This window comes from Neolamprologus multifasciatus, chromosome 23 (assembly GCF_963576455.1).
Source record: "Neolamprologus multifasciatus chromosome 23, fNeoMul1.2, whole genome shotgun sequence".
NCBI classification, from domain to species: domain Eukaryota; kingdom Metazoa; phylum Chordata; class Actinopteri; order Cichliformes; family Cichlidae; genus Neolamprologus; species Neolamprologus multifasciatus.
In genome coordinates, this window is record NC_140460.1 from 10,718,024 (window position 1) to 10,741,376 (window position 23,353).

Consider the following 23,353-nt stretch of genomic DNA (forward strand, 5'->3'; position numbering starts at 1 on the left):
AGAGACGGCTATCGAGTGGCTCTTTCCTAACGGCCATAGCCCGTCTGAATAAAACCATTAGGGACAATAATGCTGTCTTAAAACCAGCGGCCCTTTTAATGGCTTATAAAGCAGCACTGTCACCTCTAATGTCTGAGATGGGACGCTGAAAGCAGTTTAAGAAAGACACTAAAGCTGCAGAGAGCATCCTCCTTCAAGCTGTGTGCATCACTGCTGCAGTAGCTCCTGGAGGTCACTGCAATGCAACAGCTCAGCCTGCTGCACACACACCGTCCCATTTTCATCACTTCAGGGGACATCACATCGATTTACGTTCATTTCCTGCAGAATTACTCAACCCTTAAACCAGCTCATCCCCACAAAACGTAATGATTTAAAGTACAGCGACCAGTTTGTCTCTAAAAGGAAGTCCAGTCCCTACAGCATGAGCAATACAAGGGTGTGTTAATCTGCCTGGACCAGTCCAGTTAGCAACAACACATCTCTGCTCAAAGACGATGATTTAAGGACAACACACAATCAAGGACGCACCCACACTGACACACGATTAAATATCACACACAGATCAGTGTGTGTGTCTGAGATGAGGCTGTGCACCGCTGCACGGCTCACATCGTCTTCTAACCTAAGCAGCACGGAGTGACTCAGTACCTCACATTCCAGCTAGCAGGACCCTGAAAAACAGGTAAAACTAAATGGGACGCAGCCAACATTAACCTCATAAATTACAGCGACGCTGACAGCCCGGTTGCTCTGCTGAGAAAAAGGTCGATGGAGCACACGCTGTGAAGGCGATTGGCTGCTCTGGAGCGCCTCTGTAAGCGAGACTGATGGTGGATTAAAGTTGGGTTTGTTTCTATTTGTTATCATAAACAGGTGAAGAAATCCCGGTGCTAGTAACATGCAGACCTGAGAGACACAAAAACCAGTTTTCCGTTAGTCTGTGTTATTGATTAACATCTGCTTTAACACCTGAGGTAGCTCCTTTCAGTAAATGAAGACATGCAGTTCAAAGACGAGACCCCACAAAGCTTAGACTGCTTTCCCAGAGTTCTGAAAGCTCTCATTTCTATATTTTAGTTAATTTTTTTCTGTCACACATAATATTATAATATTTTACAGTCCACTGGCTCATATGGTGTAAAAGCAGACTCAGAACACTTTGGGGATGTTGCCGAGGGCCGGGAACAAACCACGAACCCCCGGCCGAGACCAGTTTCTCAGCAGAATGAGCCTCCTAAGATCCAGACGTGTGCATGTTATGTTAATCTGATGATTACACGTCTCTCTGTGGTAACCCTGAGATGGACTGGCACAAACCCAACCAGGTACTTTTGAGTCCCTAAACAAAACCAGCAAGACGAAGTCAAAGGGGGGAACAGAAGAGAAAACAAACAGATACAGGACACAAACTGCAGTCTACGCCGACGCTACACTCCAGCCTCCTAACGTGGACGAACTGGTCAGTTATGTCAGCGGCTGGTGTTTCCACAGTTGGTGCATCAAGGTACTGATGCCAGCATGTGTGTAAAGCAGATCTGACAAAACGTCATTAAATTATATTCTTGCTGTCTTGACTGAGAACTGGATAAGCTATAAGTAGGTAGGTGGGTGGGTGGATGGCTGGATGGATGGAACTATACTTTTCTAGGAGTCTTGTAGGAACACTACAGTGTTTTTATATTTGAATTAAATTCAGTTTAATTTCTACAGCGCCATTTGACATCAACAGTCGCCCCAACATGCTGTAAAATAAAAACAAAATAATATTAGAGGGAGTGCCCCATGAACAGCACCTGGTGATGGTGGGAAGGAAGAACTCCCTTTAACAAAACATGACTTCCACTAAAACCAGGATCGGGGAGCGGCAGCTATCTGGCACAACTGGTTGGGATGGTGGCGGATATATATAATTTTTACTGGTGGTTTTGATAACAGCTATTAAAAAATAGAATAGATGCAATGAGATGGATAAAATGTAGGACACGTGATGAGATTAGATGAAACATGCAAAGCCAAAGTCATTCACAGCGCAAAATCTTATAAGGACCTCTTTTAGCCCTCTGAGGTCTGAAGCAAGGATGATACTTTCTGCTTCCATGCGCCCGGAAGCAGAAAGTGACGTAGACTTCGTTATTGCACAGTTAGCGCTAAGATCCGGACGTTCATGTGCCTGTTGTTGTCTCCAGCTGCTCGCCTCTGCAGCAGCGTATAACTGAGGCTTAAGGAATCATCGAGGGATGACCTAATCTCCAAGCTCTGTGCTGATACAAAACTAAAGTCCTTTTTGTTTTTCTTCACAAAATCAAGGTCAGGGTTGACACCAGTGATGACTTACACCTATCAGGGTCAAACAAATATTAGGTCCACTGTAAACACTGCCAGGTAAAGCTACCGTGGCATAAACGGCTAAAATGCCCAATGTCTTAGTTTGATTGGAAACAGCTGCCAAGCTAAGGAACATCTGGACGAAATACACTATATTGCCAAAAGTATTCACTCGCCCATCCAAATCCCTCATTCCCGGTGTTCCATCAGTTTCATGTCCACAGGTGTATAAAATCAGCATCTGGGCATGCAGACTGCTTCTACACACATTTGTAAAGAATAGCTCGCTCTCAGGAGCTCAGTGAGCTCCAGTGTGGTGCCGTGATAGGATGCTAGGAATGTCCTCGCAACCAAATACTCCACAGTCAGCTGTTAATGGGATTATAACCAAGTGGAAGTGACTGGGAACGACACCAACTCAGCCACGAAGTGGTCGGCAACGTAAATCAGAGAGCGGGCTCAGCGGATGCTGAGGGTCGTGGTGCACAGAGTTCACAGACTTTCTGCAGAGTCAACCGTTAAAGACATCCAAACTTCACGTGACTTCAAATTAGCTTAAGAACAATGTGTGGAATGGGTTTCCATGACAACCAAATGCATCCAAGCCTTACATCACCAAACAAACAGCAAAGCATTGGACGAAGTAAAGCAAAGCACGTGCCACTGGACAGAGAGCCGTGGAGACATGTTCTCTGGAGTGACCAGTCACACGTCTCCGATGGATGAGTCTGGGTTTGTGGTTGCCAGGACAACGGTACTTGTCTGACTGCACTGTGCCAAGCGTAAAGTTTGGTGAAGGGGGGATTATAGTGTGGGGTGTTTTCCAGGAGTCGGGCTCCACCCATTAGTTCCAGTGAAAGGAACGCTTCATGCTTCAGCATACTTTGGACACTTTCGTGTTCCCAACTTTTTGGGAACAGTTTGGGGATGCTCCCTTCCTGGTGTTAATAACTTGACTGACCTGCAGCAAAAATCCCCATAAACATTCTTAAATCTGCATGAAGACTTGTCTGAAGAGCTGAAACTGTTACAGCTGCAAAGGACCGACATCATATGTGTACTGTGTGGATTAAGAATGGGAGGTCAGTCAGTTTTGCACACTGTGAAGGCAGACAAGTGAACACTTTTGGCAGGATGGTGTACGCTGCCCTCTGCCTCCAGACCGAGCTCCACGCAGCAGAAACAGAACGCTTGCCGGGACAATCATGTGACCTGACATATGTGATGGATGCATTTATTATCATCGGTCATGGTGCAGCTCAGAGCCCCAATCTGTGGTCCTGATACTGATGCAGCACCACACGGGGAACCTGAGAGCGAGCCCATGCCCGTCACACATACACAGCAAAATACATCATAGGTAAAAGTGCTGCTGTCTCTCTCCCTCTCTCTCTCTCTCTCTCTCTCACACACACACCAAAATAATGCAGCACACACATGATTTGTCTTTCCCCACCTGATTGTGTGCAGACACATGCACACAGGTTAAAGGTGACCCCTACTCGATATGTTGACGGGGATCAGGTAGGAAAGCAAACACACACACCCATGTAATGAGCCGTCTCATAACTCAGCTCTGACAGACGCTTGATAATCCACTAGAACACACACACACAGACACAGAGTGAGAGCGCATACTAACCTGGAGGCAACATGGTCCATACTTCAGTCTTCACACGCAGAGATAAATCCACATGTACGGCAGAGAGTGTGTGTGTGTGTGTGCCGTCTCAGTTTCAGCTCTGCTGTGGCGCTCTGATCTCCAGAAAATGTGATGTGTGTGTGAGAGAGAGAGAGAGCTGGCTGCTGTGATGCTGAAGCTGAGAGCGACGTACAGCTCTGTTATACACTCCAACCTCGATTACTCCCTTTCCTCATCCCCGGCTCTCCCTCTCCCTTCACCCTCCTCCTGCTGCTGCTCTACCTTTCCTTACCCCTCTCCCTCCCCCTCTCCTGTGCATTTTTCTCTCTGTCCCAATCCTTTTCTCCTCTTCGTTCTCCATTAGCGCTCCTCCTGGTAAAGACGTTCATTGGTGCCTCGCACACATTTACGGTCACAGCCCTTCATTTACACTTGCTTCAGAAAGTAATCAGCCCAGTTCTATTTTTCATTTTTAATGATCGTTTCTACACAAACTGATCCCTGAATAACTGGGATGGAAAACTGAACATTTTTTTAGAATGTTTCCTTATTTCTTGAAACGCTGGCGTGGAGAAAGCAGCAGTCAGTTATAACCAGTCAGAACTATGAAGGACGGGCATTGGACCTTTTAATTGATGGTGTGAAGTGGAAGGAGGCAGGACAGTGAAGTCAGCAGCTCATAGGCTGACACGCTGGCGGACCCTATAGCAAGAACCTGCCGCTGTCTCTCTTTGCTGCGATGAGAAGAGTCCAGCTACTGCTACAGAGATTCACCAGCTCTGTTCTGATTGGGATCAACATCCAAAGACTCATCACTGTTTTATAGCTGATGGATGGATATTCAGTAATTTGTTCGTAGTCTTGTCCTGTGTCCATGCTCTTTGTCCTCAGGTAGGAACCCCACCCTTCCCTGTACCAGGTTTGTCTGTGAGGTCTACACAGCCCTTAAAGACTATGGTTTGGACATTCTTGGTCTTTCTTAAGAACCTTCAGCATCTTTAACCATCTCTGGAGCTGTTCAATGACACATGACTCAACAATGCCTGGAGAATTTTTAACCTCCATAAAGATCTAAAGAAGTAGCTACCTCATCATCCTGCTTTATTACCAAAAGCATTAAACGTGGTCAATGGTGCCCAGAATGACCTATTTTGAACCTACTGGAACCACATCATGAATCACAAAGGGCTCTAGTGGGAATTACTGGACTCTCCTTTAGTTAACTCTCAATTCTGGACAAGTAGGTCCTTTTTAAAGTTGACTTTGAACTCTCTAACAGCTCCCTTCAAACCACAATCTAAACCTTCATAAAGGCTCAAAGAACCACCTTAAATGTTCCCAGCCCAGCTCCAGGACTCCTGGAATTCCTGCAAGGCCTTAAAACCATGCCTGAGAAACTACAGCTTTGAAGATATGCATAATTAACACAAGCAGGCTCTAAATGATGCACTTGATACCAACACGATGACTGTGTTTATGAATGTTGAGGCAATCAAAGAGGCTGGGGGTGGAGGCTATATAAGGACAGGAAGCTGGGACACACACACAAATTCAGAGCAGTGTGTTGTTACAGTCTGCAGGGAGCGGATGTATGCAGCCAACTCTTCTATTATGGTAGCTCATTGCTCCAACACACACCCACACACACAGAGTTCAGGCAGTCCCTTTATCACCATTCATGCTAGCACCTCCCCTCCAAGTTGACATGACTCACAAATAAAATGCAACCACGTCATCAAACTGTCTCAGGCAAGGAAGCGGGCCAAATTAAGACACACCCCCCCCTCCCCCCCCCCCGGGACTTTTTTAACTCCGGACTTTCGCCAACTCACTATGCATGCTTCACAGTTCTTTCTCTCATACTGGGTTGGTCATGCTGCTTTAGCTCCTCCCCTTTAAGACTTTCATAAACTGATGGTCTGAACAAACGAGGTTGGAGTTTTTGGACACTACACACCACTGCAGAAAGCCTCAACAGTAAACTGCAGATAAGATCTTATTGTCACATCCCTCGTCCTCCATACTTTCACAGCAGTTTTAGATCAGCGTGTGCGATGCTTGTTTCGGCTCAGTTTCTATTTATACTCTGTTGGTCCTGTTACTGTCTGCTGCTGCAATGACCCACTTTCCCCACAGACTCAATCAACTTTCAACTGATTTAATTACCTTTGGAGTGGTTGTGAATACAGATTGACATCCACAGAACAGCTTATACCAAATGCTGCTGACAGACCCTCAGCACTCACACCACACATAAAGGATAGCCTCTCCATGCTTCGTCTGCTGATGAAGTGATGATGTGCAAAATTTATTCTGTGAGTTCATCCTCTGAGGAACAGATAAAATCAGGGCATGTCAGACAGATTTCTGCGAATGTTTCAGCAATGGCTGCAGCTCTGACATGCTGATTTTCACAGAGGCTGGTGGTTTTAGAACAAAGGTCACCCTGGCCACTGTAATGTTTAGGACCAGACCTGCTGTTCAGTATGATGTCACCAACTTCATTGCCCAAAAATTAAAAAAAAAAAAAAAAAACTGGTCCAATCAGCTCAAACAACATGACGAGTGCGGCTGTTCTCACAGCTGTTACAGTAACGTTTGATGCCAGCATTCACTGAAAGCTGTGGTTAGGTCATATAAACATATTAGCAGAACCAAGATGGAGGAAACTGTTTGTGTTAAGGGGCCCTGATGGGCAGAGTCAAACACTCTCTGGAGGAGGACTAAGCTTCAGCTGAGAGAACATCTGAAGTGATCCATCCACAGTTGGAGGTCAGTCATTGCTCTGCTGCAGGTATGGATTACTTTCATTTTTATTTATACAGCGCCAAATCACAACAACAGTCACCTCTAGACACTTTATATGGTAAGGTAGACCCTAAAATAATACATTCAGAGAAAACCCAACAATCATATGACCCCCTATGAGCAAGCACTTTGGCGACAGTGGGAAGGAAAAACTCCCTTTTAACAGGAAGAAACCTCTGGCAGAACCAGGCTTAGATTCTGGTTCATTCTGAGATATGAAGTGAAATCTCGGCCCGTATCAGCAAGAATAGAATAAAACAAAATAACTATATTATCCACATGAATGGAAAATTGTCTTTGGTTCACAAAGTCATAAACAAATCAATCAAATCACTTCATATCAACGCAAAAAAATCCTACATACACACATACAAAACTTCAATACAACAACAAGAGAAACACATCCCAGCATCTTATTACACAGCACACTGACTGCTCTCTGCACAAATGATTCCTTTGGGGTGTGTTGGCATTCCCTAGAGGCATCCTATTGCGTCGTCACGAGAGCATTCATTAAAAGTCAGAATGAAGAGGGTGTTTACGGTCAGCAACGATAGACCGGGCCGATCCAGTGAAGTTTGCTCATGATTGCCACAGTCAGGTTACCACACTGAATGTAAGGATGCTTTCAGCCAAGCTGACATAAACTCTTTTCAGAACGCTGTGGCTAACCCCATCCTAACAAGAAACAATATCTGATTAGCTTTTTTGCAAACAGAGTCAACATTAACCATAAAACTAAACATGTCATCAAGTAAACTTGTTCCCAAATACTTAAAGCCATCAACAACTTCCACAGACTGACCAGGAAGTGAAAGACCTGTTATGAGGCCTGTGTAATTCAAGACAAGCTTGTTGGTTTAATCAAAAACTGATGAGATTTACACTGTTCTTCCTGTTCCTCTGAAAGAGACCAACAATAGCCATCAGCATATTTTGACTTTCTCACATCCCTATCCTGCAGGTACAATATGCTAAATGTAAAAACAGTAGCATATTGTTGTTAGTAATAACAACATGGGGGCATAAGCTTAGAGTCTATTGTGAGGACTGATCTCCTTACATCCCCGTGATGTTAACCAGCACATTTTGTGGTGAAGACTTGGTGAAACATTACAGTCGAGTTTTTGTCACTGACTGAGAAACGGAGGACGACATGTCTGTCTGAGTTTAACAGGACGGCGATTTATAAAACAAACATCATGTTTCATTTAAAAAGACGAGAAACTGTTTACTCTGGTTATAGAGCAGGATAGCCAATGGCCGCTTTCTGACAGACCTCCCTACGGCCATGCAAAACACAGTCGCCCTCTGTTGGAGAAGAGAAGGAATGGCTTGGGGCACTTCAGCATAAGCTATGTCCATCTCTTCTATTGTCCATCAGGTGCTCTCAGTCTGGGGGTGGATCCATGTAGAATCACAGAACAGGTGGGGATAATCTTACTAATCCACTTTATTTCAATAAGATTATAGAATGGCTCTTTTGTCATACCTGTAATCAGCACTTCCTCCCAGACTGTAAGTATCTGAGTTAAAACCGGACCCAGCCTGCTTAAAAGCGCTGCATTAAGCACAAATTTGGGGAACAACATGTCATCGTTTTGCTGTGGAACCTGTAAGAACCACAGCAGAGAGCTTTGAAACTGATGACGACAGTCAGCTGGATAGGGACGAATCTGCAGGAGGAGACGCAACACCAGACACATCATGGACACGGCCGCTGAGCATCCTGCCCGTTATTACTCCTGGGTGGAGGAAGCATTTTAATCCTCAAACTGGAATTTCAGGAGGACATTTTAATCGATCAAACTGCCACAGTGCTGATCAGACCACAGATCAGTGATTTAAATCTGACCTGTTAATTCTCTGTTAAATCACCTCGATCACCAGGTGTGTGACTTTTAATCCTGCATTTACCCCCTTCATCCCTGTTTAACTTTTAAATCCACCTCACAGAGCTGACAATCATCCATCAGAGAGCTCCTCTTCACAACATACTGCAGTTTCTTTACAAGATTAAACAGCACACACACCTGAGTGTGTGTTCTACCTGCAGTATAATGTGCTATGATGCAGCACAGGTGGAAGCTGCAGATATCTCCTGTTTTCTTTATTCAGCCTCTCATGCACAAGCTAAAAGCTGAGGACACAGGTTACAACATTCACACAAAACTGATTTCAGCCAAGCATAACATTACTAAAATGTTTGATGCCATTTTTTTATATAATAAAATTATGTGTTTAAATGCTTTTCATTAATTAGGTTGCTAAATACATTCTCTTGAATTGAATTAACATGTTCACAGCCCGATACACAAACTGTGTGTATTACTAGGGGCGTGGCCTCTCTAACTGACAGGTGGATGGTGATAAAGGTGGATGCTAGCTTCACCTTTACTGGACCTCTGCACCATGTTTGTGCTGTTGGAGCATTTTAATGGTGTTATCTAACCAATGACAAAGCTGCTGGGAGGTTACTGTACTAACACACCTTCAAAGAAGGCGATGTTTGGGTGCACTGTAAGATTTAAGGATTTTGATTGGATGTTACCGAGCGCTGATTAGCAGGTATCTGTGTCTGTGAATGCAACTTCAACACATAAAAATGGGATCTTACAAACCAATGAATCAACGACCGTCATTTATACAGTGTTTAGCTAATTTTGTACACAAGTCTGTGTGCACACACGAACTGTTCACGATTAATAAAATGTCAAGTCTGTTCTCCATCCCGACCAGTCACCAAGATTTAAAGGCTTATATAGACTACTGTGCTTTTCCTGTTGATGGAGTAAGCTTTCATTTAAAGCAGGCCGTAAGTAAGACGCAAACAGGAGCTGGTTTTGGTAACAGTGGTGATTTATTTTCCTCTGCATCGACACAATCAGTCTACCATCAGATATCGCAGCAGACACATGATTCATGGAGTTTTTTAGCTCCGCGATGACGTGCTTTGACCCTGACGCTGTACAGTAAAACCAATCTACTCAGAGGCTACAGAGATGAAGGCTATTTGCTCGGCTGCTCGTCCTGCTGCGAGACAAACAACCTGAAACAGCATGTGGAATTGATCTGAATCATTCATTACTGCTGCAGCAGCCAATATAATGTTTCACCAAGAATATAAATAAGACAACAAGCCGAGAGAGAAGAGCAGGCAGCGGCGTGGCCCGAGAGAAAAGCACCACCAATTCATCATTCCTTCCATCCCTGCTCATGTAAGCTTTATTGTATTTGTGTCTGACTCTTATGAGACTGCAGTGAAAAAGCTCAGATTCACCAGAAACCCAGTGCTCTGCACAAACTTTGCCCTCGCACTCGAGTGCTTCAGACATTTCTGTTTGCCACAACTAATATACAAATCAGACAGCTGGCACAAAGCATGACAACAGGCCGTAAAATTTGCACTTGGCACAAACCTCTGGACAGACGTTGTCTCCCAAGCCAAACATGAAACATTTGGCAGTTTCATTCTGTCAAGATTATCACCATCAAACTGAAAACACATGTCATTGGAGGCTGATGCTGTTTCCCATTAACAGGACCGGTCTGTCCACAAGTCCACCCTGAAAAACAAAGTGGTACCAGGCATTGGCTATCCCAGGTCCAAGCTAAAGTAAGCCTCAGCTGTCCTACACAGGCAAGGGTAAAATCTGGAGACACCTAGCCTGACTAGTCTCAAAGATAAGGTTCAGGCCTAGGAGAACAGGTTAAAGGTCAGAAAGACTGAACCAAACCGTCCTAGATTCCAGGATAGAGACCAATGGGATACAGCTGCACCAAGAATTTATACCAGTGACCAAGAGAAGTGCGCCTAAAGAGGAAAGGGGTGAGTGTTTATTACCCTAAGACTGAGCTTTAGTGACCACAGAGGCCTGGATAAAGACCATGAGCTTCTTTCAAGTTCACGCTAAAAGAAAGTTACTCGACCCAGGATGAAAGTCAGACATGGAGAACTGGATCAGCATCCAGGCTAAAGATCAGCAAAGACTGAACTTCCGGTCCCAGAGTCCCAGACCAAGATCCAGGACTCATGCCAGACCATCCAACATTTTTGACTTCAGATGAGAGGAACTGAGAATTATTTTGTTTAACAGTCAGCAGACTGAGCTCTTCCTCAGCTTTACCAGTTAAGGAAGGTTAAGGAACATAACGTTCTCCAGGTTCAAACCAGTTCATCATTCCACAGACAAGAAACGCACAAGTCTGAGGACACGCTAAAAGTATGAGCTTTGCTTTGGTTCACGCCAAAGACCCTGAAGATGAAGCTGATGGAAACTTTGGTTTGTGTTTGTTTTTAAAGGTAATTTTATTGAGACTATTCAGTCCAATTACAGAAACTTTATTAATATATAAAACTTAACCTGCATTTAACCTCTGACACAAACAACATCAATTCATTTATACATCATTTTTCTTTAAACAAGACGTTCTGTGTCATTCATTGAAAGATTTTACTTGCAGAATTTTAGTGTCCAGTTTAGTGTTTCAAGATAAAGATATACTCAGACTTCCAAAATGAAGACAGGCTTTAAAAGGACAGCTGAAGTCTAGAGGAAACAGCTTTGACCAAAAAAGCTAATCCACCCTAATCCCAGATGAGATGCCAGCTCAGAAAACCCACATCCCATTAAAACCACAGGTCAGAATGAAAAAGCCGACAGCCCCGTCCGCCCGCCCGCTTCAGACGTAGCAAACCAAACGTACCCAAACCAAAGCGAGGCAAAGACAGCAGAAACCCAGAGAGAGAAAGACCGAGAGGAACTGAGAGCAACAAAAATCCCAACAAAAGCATCCAGCGTGTGCTGAAATACGTCACGAACGGGACGGAGGGCCTGCCGGTTCATACACGGCCTGCAAAAACAAACACAAACACACACACAAACACACACAAACAGTGAGATTCTGATGTATGTTTACTGAGACAAAAATTAAAACAGACTCAAAAACAGGCTTTCAAATAATTAGTGCCGCAGATCACAGGAAGTAAATTAACATGATCCAAAATGTGACCCAATGCGGTTCAGCAAGAAAAACTACACAATGTGAAATATTCTGATAGTTAACGTGAGATAAAACAAGTCCAGATTAACTGAGATGTTCAGATATTTGCTGTAATCTCAGTTTTGTTGGAACACATGACACAGACATTCAGACACAGATCCTTGAAAGGAAATCGAGGAGATGATCTGAGATGAAATGAAGCCCGTTAGATATTCAGTGACAGCTGCAGAAACAGATTCTCTGGTAATCGTTCTTCAGACAGACGTGAGCTGATTGAGATGAAGCTAAGAGCGTGATGAGTTCCTGCTTCAGCTTTAACCTGAACCTGTTCAGACGCGTGCACGCAGCTAAATCCTCTGCTTCATTGCACTGCTGCTGAAGTGCCTTTGAGCAAACAAGTGGCAGGCAGGACGTAAGCGATCAAACCTTTATCTGGCTGTGACACTCTGACGATAGAGGGAAGTTACCAGGCCTGACCATGCCCCAGCAGTTCCTCTGAGACCCAAGTCCACACAGCATCACGCACAGTTCACCCCTTACCTCCCCCTCCCCCCAGCCATAGCTCTGTGGTCACATGCTGCCGCTGGCTGATTGGCTGATCTCAGACTGCAAAAGCTCAAAAATATGACAAATTCGATGAGAACACAGATGATTGGGCTTTGACCGGCCACCCAAGGTCAGGTAGTGTGAGCCCTCCAGCACAGGCTGCAGGTGTGCTTGTGTATACAGAGGGTTACATGTGTGTGTTCAGTGTTATGAAGGCAGTACAACTGCCGACAGGAACTACGTATTTCTCCAAAGCATAGAAAATAAAGACGACTTTTGAGCACATCACTGTAACAGATTCTGCTGTGTGATACTGACCTTTGGCCTCCTCCAAGTCAGAGTTTAGCTCCTTGTCTGAGTAGCTGGGAGGCCTGTAGGGTGGGGGCTGTCTCGGGGGGGGCAGCACTACCTCTGATTTCTGCAAACAAACACATTTATTCATAAAAACATGGACTTTGTTGACTTCCAGTCAGACTATAGACCATAAGTGTGCAGACGGTTGTGCACGAGCCTCGGGCTGTGTGAGATAGGAGCCTGGAACACACTGAAACCTGGTAAAACTAAATGGCAGCTGTGAGCAAGAAACAATCAGCACCACCACCATATGACCTCCAACCTTTAGGCTCCGTGCTGCACGGTTCAGTTTAAACTCTGATCTAAGCCCTGCTTGGTCATCTGTAGTAACTGTAGAGGTCGCCTGCAGCGTGTAAAGTCAAACTACTACCACAGCAGACTTTGTGTTGTATAATTCAGTTTTTGTTTTTTCCAGTTTGTCTTTCTTGTGCAGTTTCTGCTGCCGTGTGCTGCATCAGAGATTTGGAGGCTATGCTGCCATTAACAAAGAAACACCGGAAGCTCTGAGGACTCGCGTGACTGCATTGCACAATCCTGCGTCGATCACTCCATCATGACGTCTGTCTCAGAGCTCTGTCTTATTTTATTCTTTTTATATTTATTAGGCTGCCAGCTTTATTATGGATTCTTTATACTGTCCATCTGTCTCAAAGGCGTTAGATAAAGATTGTGGAGTATGATGGTGAGTGTGGTTTAAGCATGGTTGAAGCTGAGACTTTGACGTCCTCTCACACTGATCCTCAGACCAGGACCGTGCCCTGTGTGGACGCAGCGCCTGGCTGCAGCTTGAGGACAAACACCATCAAACATCAGATCTTATTTCACACTGAAAGAGCCGATCATTTTGTTTCGTTAGGCCACGTCAGTAAGATGTTTTTATTTTGTCCCATTCTAAGCTGTTTTATGGGATCATATTCAGCTGCTCTCACAGGGTTTTGTTGCATTTCTTACTTATTAAACTCGTCTCTGTTGTTTCTGTCATGTTGTAAATGATTATGTTACAGCTCGTGTCGTCTTCGGCTGCTCTAAGATGGATTTTCCAAATCCTGGGAAAAATAAATTCAGTCTCATCTTATCTGAGTCTCCACAGGCAGCAGATCTAATCTGTTAAATGTGATTTCTGAGCTCCAGAATGACATGCCGCTGTTTGTGCTGAGGCTGTGTCACCCTCTGCAGGTCTCTGTTGAGCTGTGCAGGCATCTCACAGACACATACAATTCTGTGTGTCCTCGTTAATACAGACGGACAGAGTGTGGAGCTCTTACCGGAGACTCCATCCTCTTCGTTTGGGATCTGCTGACGGTTGAAGCTGTCAGAGACATGGGCTGAAACACACATACACACACAATTAAACACACAGAAACTCGAAGAATCAAACAGTTTGGAGCGTTTGACGTGTATGAGACAGAAACCTCTGTCTATGCTCAGTTAACAAAAGTTGATAGCTTAGAACTTCATACAGATTTGTGTGTGTGTGTGTACCCGTGGAGTCGCTGTCAGGCTCTGGACGATGAAGACAACGGGGCTCGGGGCAGATTTGATCGTGTTGACCGCCTCCTCGTGACTGGCAGCTCGCAAGTCAACACCTGACACCTTTACACACACACACGCACAGAAACACACACACACGCACAGAAACACACACACACGGAGTTGAAGGTCAGACATTATGAAAATGTTAATCACAAAACTGTTTTACAGACTTATAAAGTCTTTTCCTTCATAAACGAGTCGCTCTGAAAGATTCAGTCTCAGGCTGTGTGTAAACTATGGATGTAGCGCGCATGTGTGTGTGCGCGTGTGTGTATAGAGACCCAGGAATTAGACAAGGCCCTACCTCCAGGATCTTGTCCCCGGTCTTCAGATAGTGGGTGTTGGCGGCAGGGCTGTTGGGTAAAACCTGCTTGATGAAGATTCCCTTCAGTTCCTCTCCATTCCTCAGTCGCTTGATGACATGGCGACCTCCGACGATGCTCAGACCCAGAGACTGACCCTCCTCAGGCCACACCTCCACCCTGCACAGCAGCGAGGGTGGAAGTTTGAATAATGTACCAGTCTCTCTGGGTCACCTGACCTGTACACAGTCTCCTGGGATATCATAATGTATCTGTGTGTGTGTGTGTGTGTGTGTGTGTGTGTGTGTGTGTGTGTGTGTTACCTGCGGGGCGGTCCCCAGTGACTGAAGGCAGGTGTTTCCTGTCCTTCCCCCTCCTCTCTTTCAGGCAAGTCACTGTCAACACAGACCCACAGTCAAACACTACTCACGAACAGGTGAGATGCTGGGCCACAGACACATGTCAAACTTTAACCACATAAAGCAGCGATGATTCTAAACAGAAATGCACCCACATTTGAGGCGTCTACCTTTTTACATCTGTGTTCAAACCAGCAGAACGTGAAGCGGCTGTCCTACCTGTGGCCTCCTCTGATTGGCAGAGAGGCTCCCCCCTGGCTCCGCCTTTTCCTCTTTGCAGTATCAATCCTCCTGACAGACCTCCAGGGGAAGAAAAAACACAGACAGGAAGTTTCTGTGATTAAACTCTGAGGCTGGTTTGATGATCGATGATCCAGATTAATCTAACGAGGCTGAGAGTGAGCGCCGGGTGCCCGCTGACCATATGTTATTAAAAACAGCAGGAAACAGTTGACTCATGGAGAAATCAGACTGCAGTTAGAGTGTGAGAGCAGCAGAGGGTGCCACAGCACTGTGATGGGACGCAAGAGTAGCTGATGAAGGAGAAAATGAGTGTGTGTGAGGTCTAAGTTTGTGAGCTGCAAACAGTTAGCAGGTTTCAGCACTGTGGGCAACTTTAACCCGGCAGCGAAGAGAACACCAGACGTTACTTGGGGTGTGATCGAAGCTTCTGTTTCCAGAAGATCCGACCTCTCTTAGCAGATATGGCTGTTCAAACACGACATACAGCACAATAACAGACCTCTGACTCTCTGAGCGAGTGTGTATGAGGAGGAAGAGTGACGGCGAGCGTGAAGGTGCAGCAGGAACTCACTCGGTGTCAGTGTCCGTGAGAGTCAGCTCAGAGTCTGCTTCGCTGTCTCTGGAGTCTGGAAGACCTGAAACACACACAAACATCTGTACTGCTATCACTGTGAGGACCTCATCCTCATCCTTCACCATGAACTGCAGAACCGCTGACCCTGATCTAGGTGGATTTTCTTTAAATGACATCCTGTTCCTATTCACCAGGTCATGAGATGGAAAAAAAAGAGAGATCATGGATCTTGAGTCTAAATTATCTTAAACATGATTTAGACTCGGGCGCTCTCCTCTCACCCAGAATCAGCTTTCCCACAGACACAATGCTTTCATGGTCCGATCTCTGTAGGTCTTCCTCCTCCTGCATCTCTCTGCTCCAGGCCTGAGGACAAAAACCACCAAATAACTACAAATACATACAGAAGCAGAATGTCAGGACTTTTGTTCTGACCTTCATCCAGTCACGCAGAAATCAGCCTTTAGAGAACATACGAATGTTAAACTGCTGAACTTTTCCCATTAAAAACATGCTGGAAATATTAATACCCAAATATGAACAGTATGAAAGAAACTGGAGATAAGGTGTGTCTGAGCCTAAAACCACCCGAGTGCAGGTGGAGTCAGGAGAGCGTATGGTTCTCCAGCTCCTTCCCCTATAAAAACAGTGCCAACGGGCAGTTCGGACACGTCATATCAATCAAGTCGTGCTTTAGAACAGTTTCTGGGTTTTTTGGGGCGTCGCTGCAGAGGCAGCACCACTCCCGGTCACGGAAACATGGGGGACCGTAGGCAGGGTAATGAGTAACAGCCAATACCTTGCCGCTTGCAGCCGTTCACTTCATGTTTTGTGTGAGCGAGTCAACGTCAATGAAACTTCCTCTTGCTCGTCAACTCACCTCCTCTGCCCCCCCAGCTCGGGTAAGGGAGGCCAACTTCCACTCTTCCCAAGATGGTGGGGGTTTCCTGGGGGCGGGGCTCACGCTGTCCTCCGGCTCTACCTCCTCTTCATCAACACCCATTTCCCTGCCTTCCTCCTCTGGCCGGAGGTCAGAGGTCAGAGAAGAGGTGGCGTAGCGAGGGAGAGCATCCAGGATCAGCTCTGGCTCCTCCTCCTCCTCCAGATGAAGGCTCTGTGGAAGGATGGCGGCTTGGTTGAAACCCTGAAACACAGACGGCAGCATTCAGAGACGACGCTCCAGAGGAGCAACCGAGTAATTAAGACAGAAATGACGACAGGAAATCCAGCAGCTTCAAACTTCACCAGTGAGCTCAGGTTCACCATGTCTGAAGAATGTTCAGCCTCCAACATGTCACGAGATGCATCGATAAACACACGGAGACATTTTTCACCTGGCAGCGCTGCAGAGACGTAATCAAATGCAATTGACTAAACAGTGTCATTAGCCATTTGCTCTGACTGGCTGTATTTCTGTCTGCTTGCGTTAGACATGATTTTCATCATTCCTGTAAGCACTCGGCTTTGTTGGCCAGATCGCCTTTAAAAACATAGATTTGAATCTGAAAGGACTTTCTGGTTTCTCAGCTCGTTTCTGCTCTTTAATGGTTTCTTGTTTCTCACACCTGCTCAGAGGACAGGTGTGAGAAATAATGAAACACTCACAGTCGAGATGACTCCCGTGTGTCTGTGGAAAACAAACAAGATGACTCAATTTGGATTTCTGGAGGTCGTGAAGGACAAAAGGAGGCAGAAATCAGAATCCATCATGGTTCCCAGTGTTTCATGTGAAAGTGTGAGAGTGTCTCTGCAGCTCGCACTAAATCTAAAACTTGCCTGACTTTGGACATTAGCCTTCATCTCCAACTCCCCAAAGAGCCTCCTCAGCAGATACTGAGGGGATATCCTGTTCTTAACATTACGATGCAGACATTAGCCCGCGCCGGGAAATATTAATGACAACACTTAGGCTAATTTCCATCGACGAAGCCTCATCGTCAAGGACTCTGCTCCTCTTCTTTTAATTTGGGCCCGGGAAGCCGGCCCATCACGGCGTATAATGGAGGTGAGGAGTAGACGGCGGCAGCGGTAGAGAGCTCATAATGCTAACAGGATGTTCTGCAGACTGATGTGTATTGGCCGTGACTGCCTGGCCTCATATTCATAAGATTTAAAGACGCTGTCATTTAATATCTCTGCCATTAGACGATGAGGACGGAGCAGCGCTGCAGCGCTGCGGTTCATGTGAGGATCCTCAACGACTGTCTTCACTGCCTCGCTGCAGCGACTGCAGCGTCACATGACTACATGACCATCCTCACAGGAAAGAAAAAAAATAAAAAAAATAAAAAAAGAACTGCATCACTCCCACAGGAAACTCCACCAACAGCCATGTTTCTGCTGTGTGACAGAAACAAAGGTCAGAGGTCGCACCTGGGCTTACAGTCTTTAATGATCCTCCTTCTGCAGCTCAAACAACCACAGCTGCAGTTCCCCTAACATCCAGCAGAGGCAGTAGTGAGTCACTCCACATAGACGCCCACGTTTCCCTCCTTTTCATAACTGTGCAGGGGACGTTTTAGCTTTCTTGGGGCGTGGCCTCTGTGACTGACAGGTGGATGGAGACACAGGTGGTGTAGCTGCTAGCTGTCTGCTAGCGTCACGTGAACTGGACCTCTGGACCGTCAAAATGACATAATCTGACCAATAACATGGCCGCTGTAAGGTTACTGTACTAACAGACCTTCAAACCTCACACAGCAGAGGAATTTAACCAGAGGTCCTGTAGACAAATCAAACAACTCTGACAGGCTTCAGTTTTAAACCCAGAGCTGCTGAAGCTACTGCTGAAACGTTCAGAAATCCATTTGGCCAAAGTAGGCAGTAATCAGATTACTGCAGTGGAGACACTGAGCAGCGTGGTTTTACAGCCTTCTCGGTAAAATAAAGTGAAGCAGCAGTAAAGCGGGTCTTGAGTGTCCTCTGGGTTCCTCTGGCTCCCTTTCTGTCGTACGCAGGCTTCAGCCGGCTGAACACGCCGTGGCAGCTCTTTATCTGCACAAACAGGAGCAGAATGAAGTGAAACGACGGCAGTAGCTCGTTCTTGCACACCTGACCTCTAAAAGTTAACGAGGCGTGGGCGTGTAACGGGGTCTCTCTCTGGTCAGTGTGACAGAGAAGGATCCGGCAGCAAAGTGTAAGTGCCGACCCGGCCGTCTTTATGGAAACCCATCAGAGACCTGTGGGCTGTGAAAAAACCTCTTCAGCCAAATGGGCTGCATATAAAAGAGGAAATAAAACAGTGGCGCAGAGGACGGCAACGGCACAGGACATGAAGAAGAGCAGAACTCAGCAGAAATGGCAGAACAAAGACGAGCTCAGCGGGCTGATGCTTCACAGACACGTGTGCAGATATCAGAGGCTTCTACTTTTCTTCAGCAAATCACAACCACCTGCTCAGGTACGGAGCAGTGACACGACAAACGCTCCGAAAATGAATCCACGTGTTGCTAAACACACAAATCAGCAACTATAACAGGACGCCTACCTGCAAAGGTCAGCAGTTCGATTCCCGGCTCCCCCATCCTACTGCACGTGCGTGTGTGGATGCGTGCACGTGTGTGTGTGCGTGTGTGGATGGATGTGTGCATGTGTGGTTCCGTGCATGTGTGGGTGCATGCATGCATGCATGTGTGTGTATGTGTGTGTGTGACTGAATGAGGTTTGCAGTAAAAAGCGTGATACATGTATCAGTCCGTTTGACATGCATTAAAATGTATTTGATGGTGCTTCTGTAATTATTTATTTAAAGGTTGAACTCAGTCACCAATTTCTGTGTTTACTCATGAACACACAGACCCCTCCGTTTATTTTCTTACTCCTTTTCTCAAGTTTTACATTAATTTTTGGAAAATTTTTCCCAAACTTTTTTCTGTGCTTCTACTCAGCAAAGACGGACTGAAAAAGAAATTCACACTTTTGTTTTTAATATTTCACGTGTGTGAGGGTTCATTCATTTATTCACTGGATTATTTATTACTTTATTTGATTTTGACAGCTGCGATCATAATGATGTCACACTGTGATGTCACAAACTACAGACAAAAAAAACGTAACAACATCTCAGTTTCTGTAAAATTTTCTGTCCATAAGTATCTGTGCAAAGACAAACAGCTTGTATTCTTCTCTGTCTGCAGTATTAGTGAGTCGTAGTACTGCAGTACTACGTGTACAGATGCTGGAGGACCAGAGTGTCCTCAGAGTACCCCCCTCCACCCCTCCACTTAAGAGAGATGCTGCTGCTGGTTGAGCTGATGGAGCACTTTATACCATTCAACCATCCCGCTGAGTCAGCAGCTTCACAGAGACAGAGAGGAGGGAGAGGAGGGTGAAGGAAGGTGAAAGAGAGGAGAGGAGGAGGAGGAGGAGGAGGAGGAGGAGGAGGAGGAGATGAAAGAGCAGCAAGAGAGAGAGAGAAAGCGAGAGAGAGAAAGATGTGGAGGAGATGATAGAGGAGAGGGGAGCATGGAGGTGAAGGCACAAGAGTGAAGAGCAGTGAGATGGAAGAAAGCAGGAAGAGGGAAGATGACGTCATGGCGGGTTATCAGCATTGACGTCGAGGTCTCGCCTCGTTTCATGGACAGCTGAGCTCATGTACAAGGAGGAAGGTGCAGAAACATGACGGCCATTAAACATCCAAATGAAATCTGAGGAAAGAGAATCTCACTTTCCGTTGGCCTGACTCACTGCTCCCAGCATGCACTGGGCTGATGACACGCTCATTTTTATAAGTGTAAGGACCAAAGTCCTGTACTCTTCGCTCCCAGTTTCAGAGATGTTTTTAGCACATTTCACCACAGGGACGACCTCATAGCAGATTTTCCATCTTGTTTGGATCCGATATGGAACCAGCCTCTGCACGTTCTGCTCACTGCAGAACGTCTGCACCTGTTTCTGATATTTAATAAAACAGTTTCATGGCTGAATGTTTCCGCTTTACAGACTTTATTATTTATCTGAGCAGCACCTGTTAAATCTGCAGATTTCTGACTGCGATCAGAACATGCCAGTAAAATCTCATGATTTTTGAGTGGAGTTTGGTGTAAAGTCCTGCAGCTGCTGCATCAGTGGCAGGTTTCAGGTGAAGTCCCCACCCCCCACCTTACACTTCATCTCAGAATATACTACTTTAAAGAAGTGAGTGTCCTGCGCACTCTGGTAACCAAATTTAAAAGCTCCTGATCAGAAATAATCAAAAAAAGGATCTTTTAAATTCAAACTCACTCCACTCAGTCTGAACCGAGCAGCCATTTCTCTTCATCCCCGTCACGCTCTACATATTTATTTACATTCATTCGGCCCTCGATTCATCTTTCTTTATGGTCAGATGCTCTGGCAGCGCCGTTCATCTGGTATCCAGACCAATAAAGCAAACTGAAGTGAAAGGAGAGCAGGAAGAGGAGATTAAGACAGAAAGATTTCCATTTGGAAGATGAACACAGATGCAGGGAGCAGAGCAGTGAGGGAGGAGGTGAGCGATGTGACGGGGGACAAAATCTTAATGTCCAATTAGTCTGGACTGATTAACGTTTCTAACAGAGACAGTTAGAGCCCACTTTATTAGGTACACCTGTAAAATCCATCACAGATCAAACTGTACAACCTTTATACTGAAACTTCCCACGGCGTGCGTTCACGTGAAACGTGTTTCTAATTCAAATGTACACACACACACACACACACACTGCTGTTCAATTCCTTCATTCAGAGCAGGAAACTCAGTGAGGCCACAAAGGCAGCAAGGGTTCAAGTAAAAAGGAAGCAAGTGAGGAGTCAGATGGTATGCTTCACCATCATCAGAATCCAAACCATGAGAGCAAGATAAAGGACAGAACAGCCTTAGAGAGAGCTCAACAGCAACAATATCCTCACATCACTGAGGATGTGAATGCCCTCCATCGCTATTAGCATCGTGTGTGTGTCTGTGTGTGTACCTTTGCCACAGGTAGTGATGTACTGCTGTCCTCTCTCCTCCTCTCTGGTGCCTCCACCTACACAAACATGCAGATTAGAGTGAAGTCAGGTCCATCCACAGAGGAAGACTACAGAAGAGTGTGGAGGCATGAAGGTTCACCACAACTGCACAGTGCTCTCCCAGCGGGAGGCCGAGGTAAGATTTCAGCAGGAAAGAGTCCACTGCAGTTCATTCATGTGATGCAGACAGAAGGAGCTCTTTTCATTTACTCTCGCAGCTCTGACATCGCTGCAGAATCACTTTCCCAGTGATGGGAATATATTTGCTGGTGGATGAACAAACATTGGAAGCGGTTGATTTATGCGTTCAGGCTTAAAACACCTTCAAACCTCAGACCTACCAGTCTGAACCAAAAACCAGGAAATCTGGGTCCATGTTAGTCACCTGCCAGGTGAGCAGGTGACTAACATGGTGACTAACTGAGGTTAGTGCAGGGGTCAGGGTTACGTTTTGGACTTACCACCAGAGGCTTCCGGATTCCCAGGCGGACCGTACCAGGCGGAGCACACTTGAGAACCTCAACAGCCTCGGCCAGACTGAGCATGTCCAGCTGGGTGCGGTTGACCGACACAAGCTGGTCTCCGGGGAGCAAACCGCCGTGGAGCTCCGCTGAACCGCCAGGTACCAGAGACCGGATCACCATCACACATCTGCCGGGGTCCAGCGGGTCCTGCAAGCCGGAGAGGAAAAACATTAAAGCAGAACACCAAATTTTACCTCCTGTAGTCTGATGCTACAGTCAGGACTGGGCCCCCAACGAGGGTCGATCTGTCGTTTTAATCACATAAAATGGAAATATTAGACCGTCCCCTGGAATAATTACACCTGAAATGACCTTGTGTTTGAGTGATCTACAACTGCTTGCCAATTTTACAAAAAAGGTTTAAAAACAACACAATTTCATCTTTTTTAACATTAACAATAAAAAGATACTTTCCTTGGTGGTCCACGCCCCATAGTTTGAGAACCACTGTGAATGAACAGGTGGGGATAACATTAATAATTAGTAATAATAATCAATGATCAGGAGGAACCGCCTGAAACACGTGCAGATGGACCAACAAACTTTCGTCCGGCAGAAACGCCAACTTTAAGGAACCTGGGAGATCGGAACTTTGTGGTTTGGAAAGTTGAAAACATCCATCTTTCCAAACCAAAAACAGCACAAAGACAGAAATGCTCACATCTTCAGAGCTTCAAAAGAAAACCACAAAAGGTGGCGAGTCCACTCACCTCACCTCCTAAGACTACCCGACCTGTATGAGAACCTTCACGGACTCTTTTGTGTCTATGTTTGGTATACCAAGGCCAGCTCCCAGTTTTAGTTTCAGCAAGTTTAAAACCAAGAGCCTCATCCACTGAGTCGGAAATCTTTAACCAACTCTCAGCCCAGCATGACCGACCCCAGATCAGCCGAGCTCATATTTCACACAGAGTCGAGGGAGGTGGGACAACGACCATTACAGATCATCCTGTCTGTTTCATCACTCTCACAGGGAAGAGCGAGGAAGACACACTGCCATCATCATCACCACCACCACAGAGGACAGGCAGGGGGAGCCAGAGACCAGAGAAATAACAGCAAACACATTCACACAAACACACAGACGTGAGGAAGACAAGGCTAAGGACGTTCAGCGACTGATGAAGACGAGACCACAAGAGTTTGCGGACGTTAAAACCAAA

General features: G+C 45.8%; 1 protein-coding gene across 13 annotated transcripts in view; it reads right to left on the reverse strand.

The window, feature by feature from the left end:
* Window positions 1–23,353, reverse strand: part of patj (PATJ crumbs cell polarity complex component) — an 82,929-nt gene that overhangs the window by 35,463 nt on the left and 24,113 nt on the right. For all 13 annotated transcript variants that reach the window (XM_085150084.1, XM_085150088.1, XM_085150085.1 and 10 more), the window contains 11 exons: window positions 22,128–22,337; window positions 21,627–21,683; window positions 16,574–16,837; window positions 15,975–16,059; window positions 15,691–15,754; window positions 15,096–15,176; window positions 14,841–14,912; window positions 14,520–14,697; window positions 14,165–14,275; window positions 13,948–14,007; window positions 12,647–12,746 (listed from right to left, as the gene is read on the reverse strand). In XM_085150084.1, the coding sequence (XP_085006210.1) occupies window positions 12,647–12,746; window positions 13,948–14,007; window positions 14,165–14,275; window positions 14,520–14,697; window positions 14,841–14,912; window positions 15,096–15,176; window positions 15,691–15,754; window positions 15,975–16,059; window positions 16,574–16,837; window positions 21,627–21,683; window positions 22,128–22,337 (1,282 nt within the window). The remainder of the gene's footprint in view (window positions 1–12,646; window positions 12,747–13,947; window positions 14,008–14,164; window positions 14,276–14,519; window positions 14,698–14,840; window positions 14,913–15,095; window positions 15,177–15,690; window positions 15,755–15,974; window positions 16,060–16,573; window positions 16,838–21,626; window positions 21,684–22,127; window positions 22,338–23,353) is intronic.